Source organism: Neltuma alba, unplaced genomic scaffold (assembly GCF_004799145.2).
Source record: "Neltuma alba isolate B1F8T4 unplaced genomic scaffold, ASM479914v2 tig00012505_pilon, whole genome shotgun sequence".
NCBI lineage: Eukaryota > Viridiplantae > Streptophyta > Magnoliopsida > Fabales > Fabaceae > Neltuma > Neltuma alba.
Genome location: NW_021636973.1, coordinates 689,289 through 704,405, shown reverse-complemented (window position 1 = coordinate 704,405; position 15,117 = coordinate 689,289). Strand labels below are relative to the sequence as shown.

The window sequence follows — 15,117 nt, the reverse complement described above, 5'->3', positions numbered from 1 at the left end:
TTAGGTGTGCACCGTACTGCACACCCTTTTTTTGTGTTTTTTTTTTTTTGGTTTTTACCAGAACGAGTATATTTGCTCGCAATGGCAATGGCGCCGACCCTATTTAAATACAACTTAGCATTCAGAATATGAACAATTGCATAGGAGTCCGTTTGGTATGATTGAATTTAGGAGCATGGAAATGAAAATGAAAATAGAAATGGGAGAAATGTGTGTTTGGAAGCATGAAGTTGGAAAATTTTCCAATTCTATTTTCACCAAAAATACATGGAATTAAATTCCATGTCATACCTTAGTGCCTTGTTTGCTATAATGGAAGAGATTTTCGTGAGTTTTTGTTATGTGGGTTTCTTTCTAGTTTCGCAACGGGAATCCACGCAAGAAGTAGTCTTGTCTTTAAATGTATGAGTGTGTTTATTTTGAACTTCTTGTATCTTTTGTTTTTTAATGTATAATTGATCATTTTATTAAAAAAAAAAAAAGATGATAGCCATTCTGTGCCATATATATTGATATCCTTTTGCAAAGTTACTAGTCACCTAATAATTTTTGGTGGGTTATGTATAGGGGTGGAAATAGGCCAGGCGGCCTGTCAGGGGCCTGTGGCCTGGCCTGTAAATGGCCTGGCCTGATCTGGCCTGTTTAGATATCAGACCAGGCTCAGGCCTGTAAAAAGGCCTGTTTACGTTATCAGGCCAGGCTCAGGCCTGATAGTAAGCCTGTTAGGCCTGTCAGGCGGCCTGGGCCTGTTATCTTTTTTTTTTTTAAGGTTAAAATTGTAAATTGATAGGAGAGAATCTGCTATTCTAATTAGTTAATTGAGAAAACTCCATCCACATAAACATGTTATCTAGAGCCCGTTGCATGCTTCATTTCATTTCCATTCTCTATAATAAAAATAATTAATGTATGTATAATGACACATATTTAAACAGAGAAAGAAAACATAAGTGCATTAAAAAAAAAATAAAAGTATCATTCATTTATTTGATCCATGCTTTTCATATTAATCTTATATAGAATATATATATATATATATATATATAGAATTGACCTATTATGTTTTAGACCGTATATATGTGTGCTCAATCTAATTTTTATTATAATAGTTACTTAATTAATTTAAATAAATAAATAAATTATAATAACTGTAAAAAAATTTTTAAAAACAACTATGTGTACCAACAGGATCAAATATTATTTTGTTAGTAAATTAGTTTGAATAAATGATAAATTTAAAATATAAAAGGGATTAAGGATGTTTCATATTTTAAACTAGATCTAGTCATCAACTAATGTTTATGCTAGAGATGAGATGAAATGATATTTTTATATTAGAGTGAAATTATGTTTTCTAATAATTTTTCATATTAGATTTTTTTTTTTGGGCCTAAGGGGACATGTTTTACAAATTGTGTTAATTCGATAATTTCATATTTTTTGTTTGTATTTTAGATTAATTAGGTTGAATTATTGTAATTTTGAATTGATTTATGTGTGTTTAAAATTTGATAAAAAAACAGGCCTCTTAACAGGCCACAGGCTAGGCCAGGCCTGATTACAGGCCAGGCTCAGGCCGATTAAAAGGCCTTTCACAGGCCACAGGCCAGGCTCAGGCCAACAGGCCTCACCACAGGCCAGGCCTGTTAAGGGTGAGGCCTGGCCTGGCCTGGCCTGTTTCCACCCCTAGTTATGTATAAGTAAACCCACCAGATTGTAACATAATTTTGAATAGTAAGAGTATTCAATTTGTCCCAATCTAATTCTAATCAATTTGGGATAAGACAAAATCAAAATTTTGAAACAGATCAAGTATGTGACAAGATAAAACAATAACTGGGATGGGACAGGGTCGTCCCATCCCATCTCAGGTTTTTTCTTAAAAAAATTATTTGTTAATAGTTTTTATTAAATTATTCAATTTTTTTTAAGAATAACTATTTTTATAGTGATTTTCAGCTTTTGAGTTGTAATATTATCTTAATAAAATTTCCTTCCTCAATAAAATAATTTATAATAGATGCTATTATATATTATTTCTTTTATGGTAGTTCTTTTTTTTATATAGTATTGTTTTTATTTCTTTTTTAATTATATAATTCGGCTTTCTATATAGTTTTTTTTTAGTATTTTTGTCTTTAGAAAACCCAATGAAAAACAAGTATTACAACATTAAAAAAAATACAGGCCCGAATTATATTAATTTTTAAAAAAACAAAATTAAAATGGGACATCCTGTCCCATCTTGATCCTAACAGGACCAGGATGGCCTCGAAACGGGACGAGACACTGAAAATCTCGCCCTGTGAACAAAGAAGTCACTATAGTTTGGTGGTATTGTGGTGGCTTTGAGGATTTAGAAATCACCCATGTTAGTTGACCTTTGTTTTTTTGTCTTTGGTCTATAATTACTTTTTCCCCCCCTCTTTTTATTACTACTTGCTTTTTAGTTTGCAGCAGACGTTTTAGTTCTGGTAAGTTAATCACGCCAGTTGCAACCTGACTGCTCAACTCAACTTATAAGCATGTATGTGGATTAGCAGTAGTAAAACTTATTTTTATTTTATTTGAGTATTAAAAAAATTAGTTAGGGTAAAAGTTAGTTAACATGATGTGATTTATATTTATATTGACTTTTATAAAAAAAGTCAATTTAACAAATTGAAACTTATTTGGATGAGTAAAAAAAATAAATATGAAATAATTAAAAAAGACACAAACTTTATTATACATATAAATAATGTATATAATTTGATAAATTTAACAAAGAAAAACATTTCATTAGATATATTTATGCCATGTTTGGATGGAGAGAAAATGAAGGAGGAAGGAAAACTAAGAAGGAAAATGGTAGGAGAAGTGGTTTTTTCCTTGTTTGGACGAGGGAAGAAAAGTGGGAGGGAAGAAAAGTTAGGAAGAAAATGAGGTGGGTCTCATAGTGAGGTGGGTCTCATAGCCTATTTTCCTCCCAATTTTTCTCTCATATATGAAGAGAAAATGAGAAGAAATCATATTTTTCCTCTTTACCCTTACATTTTTTTAGCAAAATAATACCTATTTATTTTTTTCATTTTTTCACTTTATTTATTATTATTAAGTCTCTCTTCTGTGTTTTCTTGATTGAAAAATAAAATAACTAAAATTGCAAAAATCCTTCTAAAATGAACTGAAAGGAAAAACAAGTAGAGTTGTTGTTTTGGTTTTTTAAGCATTATATTACACAAAATGTTTTTTTCTTTTTTTACAAAATTATTTGATATTAAAATATAATAACATGATAATATATCTTTATCTAATAATTTGATTTTAAATTATATGATTATGTTAATGTAAATATGGTTTTTAATTATGATATTTAATTTGATTTTAATCAAGATATATTTTGATATAACAGAAAGGGTATTTTAGTCATTCATATATTTACTCATTTTCTTTCCTTTCTGTTTTTTCTTGTCTATCCAAACATGAGAAGTGATAATATTTTTTGTTCACTTTTCTCTTCTCTCCATTTTTTCTCCTCTCATTTTCTTTCTCCTTAACTTTTCTTCTGATCCAGATAAAGGGTTAATGTAACTTAAAGTATTTAGTAGTACACATCATAAAATATTTTTTTAAATACATTCAACATCCTAGTTAAGTTATATTCAGGTATATCCAACATCCTAAAATATTTTTTTAGATGCATTCAATACTCTAAATTATTTTTTGATGCATCCAGTACCTTAAATTAGTAAAGGTAAAACTACACTAAACAATATTTTAGGGTATTAGATGTACCTAAAATATTTAGAGTATTAGATATACCACTAGATATTTTAAGATGCCGAATATATTTTAAAAACAACTTCGGGATGCTGAATATATACCATAACTCTTTAAATAAATAATGCAAAGTAGGTCCTATTTTGTCTTTTTATCACTGCTTGTTTTTCTCTCCACATTATGAACCAACTTTTTTTCATAACGCACAAAAATTTAGCTTCAGACCCAACATGCGTTGAGGCTCAGAAGTTCTTTTGAAAAAAACGCTATGCCAAACATACGCATATTACCTTATTATCCAAAACGCCATAGTTCCCGTTTTACCAGGCACGTTTGCAATCCTCATCCGAGATCCAAACACGCTGTAAGTGACTTCATCTTTCAATCCCCACTATGTGATTCTGGGCTCTGTTTCATTACTTGCATGAGTTCAGATGTCATGAGACGTTGGGTTACGTTAATGCTGAATGACTTCCAAAATGTGTTGGAGCTTACAAAGAAGTTGCCCATGGAGGTGGAATGGTTGGTGCGGGGAGAGGTGTATGGTTTGGGATGTCTCACAATTACTGACTGGATCCGGACAGTTTTGATTTCTGTTGTCTGTAATCCTAAGCTTTTACTTTCCTGTATGCTTTAGTTAGACCTTCGTCATATAAAAGGGCTTTACAGGTTGCTTGTTAACTTTGAAGTTAATCAGCGCTTCCTCTTTTTTTCTTCTCTCTTGTAATAGCTTTGACATATCAAAATCTGTCAAAATTATATATTTTTTAATTTTAAAATTCAACATGTATTTTGTTTGTCATATTTCCTTGCAAGTTGTAAAATTTAATAATTTAAAATTGAAACATTATTACTTAAATATTAATATATAGAAAATTATTTTTATTTCAAATTATTCTTTTATTAAAGTAAAAATGAATTAATATTGTAATAATGAACTAAATGTAAATTATTTAATTTTAATTTAAAAATATGTTAGCTTTATTCACCTAGTGAACTTATGCGGCTTTAACGTGTCCAGAACCAAGCAAATCCACCTTTTCCTCGTTCCACCAAAAAGGTTTAGGTTTTGTTTGGTACAGCGGAGGGGAACGGAGAGAAGGTTAATTAAAAGAGGAGAGAGGAAAGGAAGGGAGGTCATAAGTTTTGTTTGGTTTGAGGGGAGAGAAAGAGAGAGGAGATTTCTTATTTGGTTTATAAGAAGAGGGGATGAGAGGTAATTATAAATTGACAAATATACCCTTATCTTTATATTTAGACTACTTTATTTTTTAATTACAATATTCATATCAAAATTATTATTTCTTAATTTATTAATTTCAAAAAACTAATTACCTCAATTACATGTGATAAAAAAATTATGATAAACTAAAAAAATTAGGAAATATGATAAAAAATTTAGCATTCTATCTTATTAATTTTATAACTATAATACACACACATGTGTATTAATATATATGATATGTATATATATTATATAATTATAATGCATGCACGTTATGATATGTATATATTAATATATATGCATGTGTGTAACTTATCTGATTAATATATATGCATGTTTGCCGCCCATATGATATTATAATACACACATGATATATAATTATAATACACACATTATGATATGTATATATTAATATATATGATATGTATATATTATATAATTATAATACACCACCCTCTATTAATATATACGATCATATTATATTCTGAAAAAAATTACTGCCATGATAAAAATATTATATTATCAAACATCATTAGTGGCTAAAAAGAGAGAAGTGAGAAAAGGGTTTCTAATAAGAGAGGCAAACTTGAAATATAAAAAAGCTAGTATGGGTAGTATAGTCAATATTATATATAATATTTCTCTCTCCTCCAAAAAACCTCAAATTTGGAAAGGAGCAAAAGAAAAGGAAGAGAGCACTAAAAGACAAATTTCTTTCCTCCCCTCCCTTATATTTTTCTCAACCAAACAAACTAATGCCCTCCCCTCCGCTCCGCTCCGCTCCCCTCCCCTCCCCTTAACAACCTTCTGACCAAACAAAACCTTAAAGAAAAAGTAAAACCCTACTAAAGGGTTTTCTTTTGAAGATTCCTTTAAACCCTAATGGTCATGTGAAGGTAGAATTTTACTCTTAATTTTATTTTTCATACAAACCCAATAACTCAATTATTTTAGCGCAATTTTATTCATATCTTTTTGTGTAATTTTACCCCTAAAAAAAATATCATGAGCAAAATTACATAGAAAAAATATAAGTAAAATTGTACCACTAAAAAAAATGAAACAAGGTTGGTGTTTAGAAACTGTAGTCCTAAAAGTGATTTTACGATATATTCCTAAAAGTGATTTTATGATATACGAAGTAGATATGTGAGTGAAGTTTTATCTCAATTTATGTAAAAGTACTTTTTAAAAATGTTCTTTGTATATACCAAACACCCCCAAAGGGTTTTTTTTCCCCATATATATATATATATATGCATATATGATTTAATAGATTTTATATTATGCTACTTCTGATCCTTAATATAAGATTTTGTTTGACTTTTATTTTGATTCTAAATATAAAACCTTCATTTATTTTATCTCTCATATTTATCTTTTTTTAAAAAATAGTTCTTCTAGCAATAGTAGTTCTAACAAATAAATTTGATTAGCAATAATATTTTAAAAAATATAACATATATTTATTATAAATAACTGATTTAATTTATTTTTTTTAATCTATTTAAATTAGTAACTAGTTTGTGGAAGGTAACATATTTATTGACGAATGGATAAAGATTTTTAAGTTCCTTTTCTGTTCTTTATTTTCCCCCAACTTGGATAATTTATTTGTTTAAACTTTAAATTCAAATAAGGAAAGGTATCTAAGCGACGGAGCTGCGTCTTTTAAAAGCTGAAATGCGATCACAACGGTCATATCCCTGACCAAAACACAAGTCAGTGATGGAAGCGAGAGGTTTCTCGTCAGCCATTCCCAGGTTGAAGAGAGAAGAATGTAAACGAACAAAACACGATTCCAACTTCTCTGATTGGAAGGTTCGAAAATACTTCACTTATTTTGTGTCTCTTGCCTTGTGATTTATGCGATTGTGGTTTCCTTATCTATTTTCCCCGACAAATCAGTAATTTGCGATTTAATAGGTGTTACCTCATACAAACGTGGATTTCCTGGATTTTAAATTGCGAAGGCTACGATATATGCGAGATCCGTATTTAATTAGTTCGTTTTGGCAAATATGATTTTTGCGGAAACTTCTTTTATTATTGAAAATTGAAGATTTCTGGTTCAGATTCTGAAATATCAGTCTCAAAAATACACTTCTAGGAATGAATTTGGGTGAAGGATATGCCTTAGTGAAGTGCCTGCTGATAGGTTTTGTGTCGGAAAAATTTATAGAATCTGATTGCGGGGTTTGACTTTGGCTGTTACTGATGAGGAGTGTCTTCCTGATGGGGTGATTGTATGGTTTGTCTTTTTGATCTTGGTGGTATTTGCGATTTCGTTTTCCTGAATTGTGGCAAAAAAAGGTAGACTTACAGGGTAACCAAGTCTGATTTGATCTCCCCCTGAAATTAAGGATGCAGTTAACTCTTAACTCTTACTCTTTTTTTTTTTGGGGGGGGGGGGGAGTGGATTTTCATGTTAAATAATGATCTTTTGTGACGCTTATCTGTTTTACATAGTTTATTGCTAATGTTACAAGTTTCACTCAGATTCTCATTGGCCCTTCAGATTGGGAGGACTATTCCAGGGGGAAGGAAGGTTCAGCTAGGTATAGAATTCATAACCTCCCAGACAAATTGAACCCAGGAGTTTATGAGCTTGGTATTGCTGTGTCTCGCATTGGATTGGGGCGTAAGGTTTACAAGCTTGATCCAGACCGTATTGTTGTGGTTTACCTTGGAAAAGCTGACGATGTGAGAGCAAGACTCCAACAATATGGTCGAACTGGAGCTCATTTGAGCAATAACTGCTTAACTTTTGATCCAGATGATAGTAATCCTGCTTGTACCCATAAGGGGAAGGGATTTTTTGAGGAAATATTTTCACAAGGCTATCCAATTATTTATAGATGGGCTCCTGTAAGTGCATATGCCAGTAACACCTTTCTTTTCATGTGCACTGCTTAATTTATAAATACCACTGACATCTTTCCTGCAAGTACAAAAATGTCTTTTTCACCATAAATATCAGTTTTGCTCATCGGTAGAGACATTGATCAATAAATTTCTTTCTGCGTGTGTTGAACTCAGAATTACTCTGCCGTATAGATCATTTTATCAGCCAAAACAACAAGCTTTCAAAGAGCACTGGAAAATTTTGACTTTTGATGACTGTTTTGTCTCTATGCTTATTTTTCTTTCACACACACACACACACACATCTTCTTTACAAAATTAATTGTAACGTTAGTGTTTAGTTTTTGGGAAAATCACTATGAGTTCCACAAAAAAAAAAAAATATAATCACTAAAAAATTCCAAAAACTAGTGAGCAGCATAGACCTTGTTGGCATTTCTTGCACTTAACCTTGTCTTTACTTGTTATGGGACTTTTTAATAATTGCATTCCTTCCTTGGGACCAAATAGTGATTTTCCTTTATGTTACTTGGGATATGGTAAGAATGTTGTTTAACTTAGCATTTATTCTGGCCATTTTAAGGGTCTAAGCTCTTTTTCTCCGTAATATCCAGGGGTATATATTTGTTAGTGTGATGTAATATATTGAAGAAATACTTCCAAAGAAGCCTTGGTTTTGCTGAGAAGTATTTCATATTTGTTAAATCCATTAGGGAAGATTTAAAAAATGCATATATGCACCTGCCTTCATATTACGCGTTAGTACTGAATGATGTTTCTGGCAAGGAGAATACTGTGGAAAACTTAGGTTATCTGCTGGCTTAGATGAATATTTATTGAAGTGCAAGTGTTTAACATTTTATCTTTTTATCTTCTCTGGGAATGCTTGCTGAGCAGATGCAAAACAAGGAAGATGCCAGGAAAACCGAAAGTCAGTTGCTCAATGTATTTGATTATGCATGGAACACCAGTAATAATGGTACCCGACGCCCAGATGATATTTTGAAGAAGATTAACAAAGTTGCTTCAGGTCATACAACATTTTCAAACATTGTCAAGGCGCTTCAACCTTCCACCCAGAAGCGAGTGGGTATCCAAATCAAATCAAGTAGCATGCCTTCCCCCGATAACAAATTACAAGAAATAGACAGAGGCAGCTATAATTTCTTATCTCGAGTATTTAAAATTGGCAGATCAAATCCAAGGTTAGTTCAAGATGTCCCGGCCGTCATTCAGGACACTACGACAAGATTTTGTGGAGTGGTCTTGGGTGATGGTTCTGTTTGTAGAAGACCACCAGTTGAAAGAAGAATGAGGTGTGTGGAACACGAAGGAATGAGAGTAAATGGGCCCACTTCGAAAGGGGGAATGAAATCAGAGAACAATCCGGACATAGAACTCAATGTGCCCTGTCATCAGAAGAGCGAAGGCTATGGTGAGGAACATGACCCTTTTGCCATTCAGGACAATACTGCAAGATTCTGTGGAGTGGTCTTGGGTGATGGTTCTGTTTGTACAAGATCACCAGCTGAAAGAAGAATGAGGTGCGTGGAACACAAAGGAATGAGAATAAATGGGTTCACTTCGAACAGGACAATGAAATCAGAGAACAATCTAGACTTAGAATTCAACGTGCCCTGCCATCTGAAGAGCCAAGGTCATGGTGAAGAGATTGTTAGCCAAGATTTGAAACTTGAGAATCCCCTTGATGGTAGAATTATTAATATATGTGGAATCATTTTAAATGATGGCACTCCTTGTAGGAGGCAACCTGTTAACGGGAGAAAAAGATGTCATGAGCATAAAGGGAAGAGAATCAATCATTTTAATTAGGCCCATTGCGATCTAGGAGGACGGAACACAAGATGACGGGATGAGCAAACCCATCGAGGAGTCTTGTATCACAGTCAAATGCATTGACAAGACCTGATCACTTGTCCCTCCTTCCTCCCCTCCAATGCTTATGATTGCTCCATCGTTCAATTTAGGCAGCTTACATTGATGACAAGGTAATTTCTTAGCCAACAATACAGAATTTGGTCGTAAAAATATAACTTTCGAAGAAAAATTTGTCCATTTTTGGTCTTTTTTTTATTTTTTATTATGCTTTTGTGGGTTCATGAGTTTTTTTCTTTCTCGGTCATTCCTTCTGAATTGGAGTTGTTTCTCTAATTGTGGCAGTGGTTTCCCTCGATGAAAGCATTTTAGGTGTTGAAGAAGAGGAAGCAAGAAAGCCATGCTTGGAGACAACGGAAAAAGTTGTTGGGAAGCTTGGATGTGTTTGGGAAATGCAGCAAAGGAAAACCTTTTTTGGGTGGAGACCAGATTGGATTCCTTGACATTGCTTCTGGAAGCACCCTGGGCTGACTCAGTGTTATAGAAACTTTGTAAGGAGGAAAGTTTATCGTTTAAGCAAAAGCTACTTTTTGGTAAAATGGGCTGTCAGATTTCACTTGTTTCTGCTGCAGAGGGGCCTTATACCTGAAACTAATAAATTGATATGGCTTTCCAAATTCCTTCATATCGCAAAGAGCTGCAATTGCTAAGAAGTAGAATTTTCGAGTAAGTAGATGGTGCTTGCTGGTATAAATAATTCTCTGTTGTTTGTAGAATTAAATAAAATGTTCTTTTGTTCTGGGTGTTTCTTGCAAGTGTCCCTGAATTGTTCTGTGTACCGTCACTCGTAGCAGCAATTTCTATGTCAAACTGATTTGGATTCGATGAAATCAAATTATTTTGACCGTCACTTGATGAAATCATATGTTTCTTCATTCCTTTATCCTTAACGTCCAAATAAAAAATCCAAGGTCATTTTCTGATATCTAAGGCTATGCAGGCCGTAGTTATTGGATGAAATCCCTTTATCCTTCATTCCGTAACATTGCTCGTGTTATTTCTTTGTTTTCTTAATGTTTGTCATAATTTATTTTATTAATTGCTGTTGATGATTTTCTTGCGGAGCTTCGATAATAAAATCTTTCCGCCAAATTTGAAATGAACTTTCTTTGCGTTTACGTAGCCAATGAAGAGAACTGGGCAGACACATGCAATTCAAATTCCTTTTATGTGGCTATATGTGCTTTAGCTTAGCATAATTATAATATTTTCAAAAGGTTTGTTCAGGTTCTCTTAAAGAAGATGAAAGATGAATGAATTATGTTACTATTTAATGGCATGCTTGTCATATGCTAATTCCAGTTTTACTATCAGTAATATCTTTTGACAGTTTGATTTATATAGAATGGATTGGGGTAAAGGGTAAACTTGGACTCATTTCGGGAGACTTGTAACAATCTTTTAAATGTGAAAAGATATTTTTACCTTTGGTGAAATATGAGAAAATATTTAGACTCATTTGGGGAAACTTGCGCTCATTTTGCTGATAATTGCAACCTTTTTACAAGTTACAACTATGCAGTTTTTGGAGGATCCATTGATGTAGCTGCTGTTTTGGGTTTTGTTGATTCTGGCCTTGCCTTGATTTGATAGTTGCAGCTGGTATCAATGCGTCTGATTTAATCTGAAAAATTGCCACTGAGGGTGGAGTTGAATTTGATGAGGTACCTGCAGTAGTTGTAAATGGTTTGAATTCGTTTGGCGCAGTCACTATTTCTGAAGGAGTGCATGCACTGATTGCTATGACTTCAGTTTTCATTATGTCTGACGTGACCCTGGAAGCACACAAATTGAAGCATGTGCCACAATGCTCAAGGGTTGAGTCAGGGTAGGAACAAGCCAGGATAGGTCAAGCTTTGCCCAAATAGGACTTAGTCCCACTGTAGTAAAGTCTAAAGTTTAGGCCTAAACCTGCATGTTAGTAGGCCTTTAAAAAAGCTTCATATACCAGGCCTTGAAGTGCTTTGAGCTTACTAATTTGTGAGGCTTCAAGGCCTGCATATTTACAAATTGTAGAAGCCTATGTGAAGCCGACATGTAATTGAAATAAAACCTAATTTTTACTCCAAATTATTCCATAGAGCTTTTACATGGGATGAGAAATTTTAGTCTCCAAACAATAAGCCCATTAGAGTACAATACTAGCAACAATCTATAGAGTACAGGACAACAATAACACATGATGACATTCAACGACATCATCACCATTATCAAATGAAAACTAAACAACACAATAACATAATGGTAACACCAATAGATAAAAACAAAACACCAATAAAGGCTTCAATATAATCTCCTCTTGTTTTGGTGGCTCCTATAAAATAAAAAAAAATTAAAATAAATAACTAGTCCAATATAAGTTCAATCAACATGCAACAGATATAAAAATAGACAAATATGTAATATCATATTCATACTTTTAGTTTTCTCTTTCAAAAAACTTGTGACGGAGGTAGTCCCCACCGCATAAAAGAAGTTTAATAAATTCTTTAGTCAATCTAGCATAATATTCATCAATCACCTTTCTCCAGCACTAAATGTAAATTTTGTTGCCATATTAGATGCCACCCTAGATAAAACTTTAAAATTTGCACGACTGTTCATCCACGACTTTGAGTCACATAAAGATGATGAAGAATCAGGAGAAGGAATATAAGGATCATCATGAAGATAAGTTTCTATTAGGTTCACTTTTGCAAACTTGGAAAAATACATGAAAAGGGAAAGATGCTTTTGTTAGTCAGAGCTTCGACCGGGAGACTCCTACTATTGTAGAGAAACAAATAGAGAAGCAGGGATAGCTAGAGGGTTGCTACAGTCAGAGACTCCTACTATTGTAGAGAAACAAATAGAGAAGCAGAATAGCTAGAGGGTTGCTACAGTCAGAGACTCCTACTAATACTATTGTAGAGAAACAAATAGAGAAGTAGGGATAGCTAGAGGGTTGTTACAGTCAAAGTCTATGAGAGGGGCTGTGATTGTCACTTTTTTGGGTCTTTATAGTAGTGTTTGGTACGAAACATTGAAAATAGGGGACGAGAATGTGGATTGAGATTGACAAAATAGTATTTAGCTAAGAAATTACTTATTACATGGGATTAGACAAACCCATGTATATGGGATTGGGAAATACCATGAGGGGAAGTGGTATTCCCTAATCCCACCTCCATAGGCTTGCCTAATCCCATGTAACAAGTAACTACTCGTGCTAAAGACTTTTTTAATGATTTTTTTCAATTGCAATCCCAATCCCTATTCCTCATCTTCAATACTTCGTACCAAACGAGACCTATATTCCCTTTGGTCGAAGAGGAGAGGTAGAGAAGAATTTTGAGAAGTGTGGCTTAGGCATTTGGAGGGAGAGAGCCAATCCTCTCAAATAATTGACAAACTCGTGTTTGTGTTCTAGAATTCCTATCATGTGTGCTATGTCTTGTGAGTTATGAGAGTTGTGTTTGAGTTTTTTATAAGTTTTGTTTGTCATTTGTTGTGTTCTAATAATCTTTTATGCAGTAAAAATGTTGTGAATCTCGAGTTTTGCCATTCTGTGTTTATTTCTGGTTTTGAGTCTTGTTGTAAGTTTGTTTAGGAAAGCGTCCTATCAGTTTCCAACTTTGATTTGGTAGGAAGAACTAAATGCCTTTGATAAATCATGTTTAACATTCATTGCATTTCTTTACTTTTTTTGCTGTGTGCTAGCATTCGCCTTGGCAATGCCATTAATATTTACTTTACTATATGCAAAAGATAAGTCTTTTCTTTGCAACTCCATATGCTTAAGATATAATTTATTCAATAACTTTTTTACCTTTTTCTGCATTTCAATCAGCCTCACTTTTTGGTTTATATATTGAGGGAAAACTTATCTCGATGACATCTAATTTGATCTTTGAATCCGAAACATTTGCAATAGCCATTAACAAGCTAGATTTCCCTTATTATTTATTAAATTTTTCTTTCATAGGTATTGTTATCTCATTCATAAATAAGTCAAAAGACTTATTGTTTCATCGGTCACTTGTTTCATCTTATGAATTTCAATAAGATATAGGTTCGTAATAAGATAATCACAATTTGAGATGACATGAGTAGCATCATTATAAAATTTTAAGAGATTAAAAAACCTTTTCATTCTTCTTCAAATACTTGGCATTTGATGCATAAAGAGATTGTGGATCTTTTTCTTTATAAGTTGAAAACATATGCTTGAATTTCATTGTAGTTGTCAACATAAAGAATGTAGAGTTCCATCTTATAGAACAATTAAGAATAAGCTTCTTTATTCCAAATCATTTAATTCCATAACTTAGCCTAAAGATTTTAGCTGTGCATTTGAGAAATTTATAAACTTGACACTTTCACGAATTCTGTGAATAATACTTTTAATAGTGCCAAGACCATCGTGTGTGAACAAGTTCATAATGCATGTTTCATCTAACATGAAATGGTTGTCCACTAAACACCAACTTATTGCTCAATGACAAGTTCTCATTCAAATTTATTAAGTCATTATAACAAGTATTATCAAACAAAATATTTATTTTCAATACCCTATGATATTAAATACTTGAAAATCACATTTGCTGTAAAATACTCCTTGTCTTAGAGCAAGCATTTTGACAAGACTCAACTCTCTTATAAAAATTTTACCTAGCATTGACAAAATGGCCGGCGATAACCACGTAATCAACTACTTGATGATTTGATTTTCACATGTTAATTGTAATACTAACATTGCTCACATTCCTCAATACATCTTTCAAAGCATTTTTTTTTAGCTTCATAATATTAGAGACAATCACTTCTTGTTGTCTTACAATTGACTTTTTTAAAATATGAATTTGTATGTTCAAAAATTCACATTAAAATTTCATATTCTTCCATGCTAAAAGAACACCTGTGCGCCATAATAGGAGTAACTAAGATTTTTGTCATCTTTTCATTGGAGTATTTGGGGCCAAGAACAATAAAAAGATTAATTTCTAACTCAATTGATGATGAGCAAAATTGTATCGTGGTTTACTTGTTTTACTAATAGACAAATAACTTACACTGCAAGGATATCTCTAATTGCCGTTTAAGAAGGCTAGTGCTTATTCCCATTCCACCCCTAGCTAGCCTTTCTTTCTATTACAACCACAAGCTCAACTTGTCCATGATGCTAATAAAACAATGTGCTTATATTGTAAAGAAAAACTAGCTATGGGTGAAATAACATCTAGCATTATCCATCTTAGACGGCACTCATTTATTTGTAACAGAAGTTGTTTGTCTCTTAGTAAATTAAGCAAATCATCATACAATTTCACTCATCGTTGGCACTAAATATTCCAATAAAATGAGAAGAGTCTTAACTGCTATTATTATGG

At 32.7% G+C, this 15,117-nt stretch overlaps 1 protein-coding gene across 3 annotated transcripts; it reads left to right on the top strand.

Moving 5' to 3' along the window:
• Positions 1-6,672: 6,672 nt before the first annotated feature.
• Positions 6,673-11,634, top strand: LOC114727646 (protein EFFECTOR OF TRANSCRIPTION 2-like). Of its 3 annotated transcripts, XM_028914336.1 has the most exons (5): positions 6,673-6,808; positions 7,487-7,855; positions 8,750-9,861; positions 10,034-10,414; positions 11,271-11,634. In XM_028914336.1, exons 1-3 carry the CDS (start codon positions 6,716-6,718, stop codon positions 9,683-9,685), a joined length of 1,398 nt encoding a protein of 465 aa, XP_028770169.1. In that variant the 5' UTR covers positions 6,673-6,715; the 3' UTR covers positions 9,686-9,861; positions 10,034-10,414; positions 11,271-11,634. The 3 variants fall into 3 exon arrangements, with proteins under 3 accessions (XP_028770169.1, XP_028770171.1, XP_028770168.1); XM_028914338.1 differs by lacking the exon at positions 11,271-11,634 and having other exon boundaries at positions 10,053-10,608; XM_028914335.1 differs by lacking the exon at positions 11,271-11,634 and having other exon boundaries at positions 10,034-10,608.
• The last annotated feature ends 3,483 nt before the right edge of the window (positions 11,635-15,117 follow it).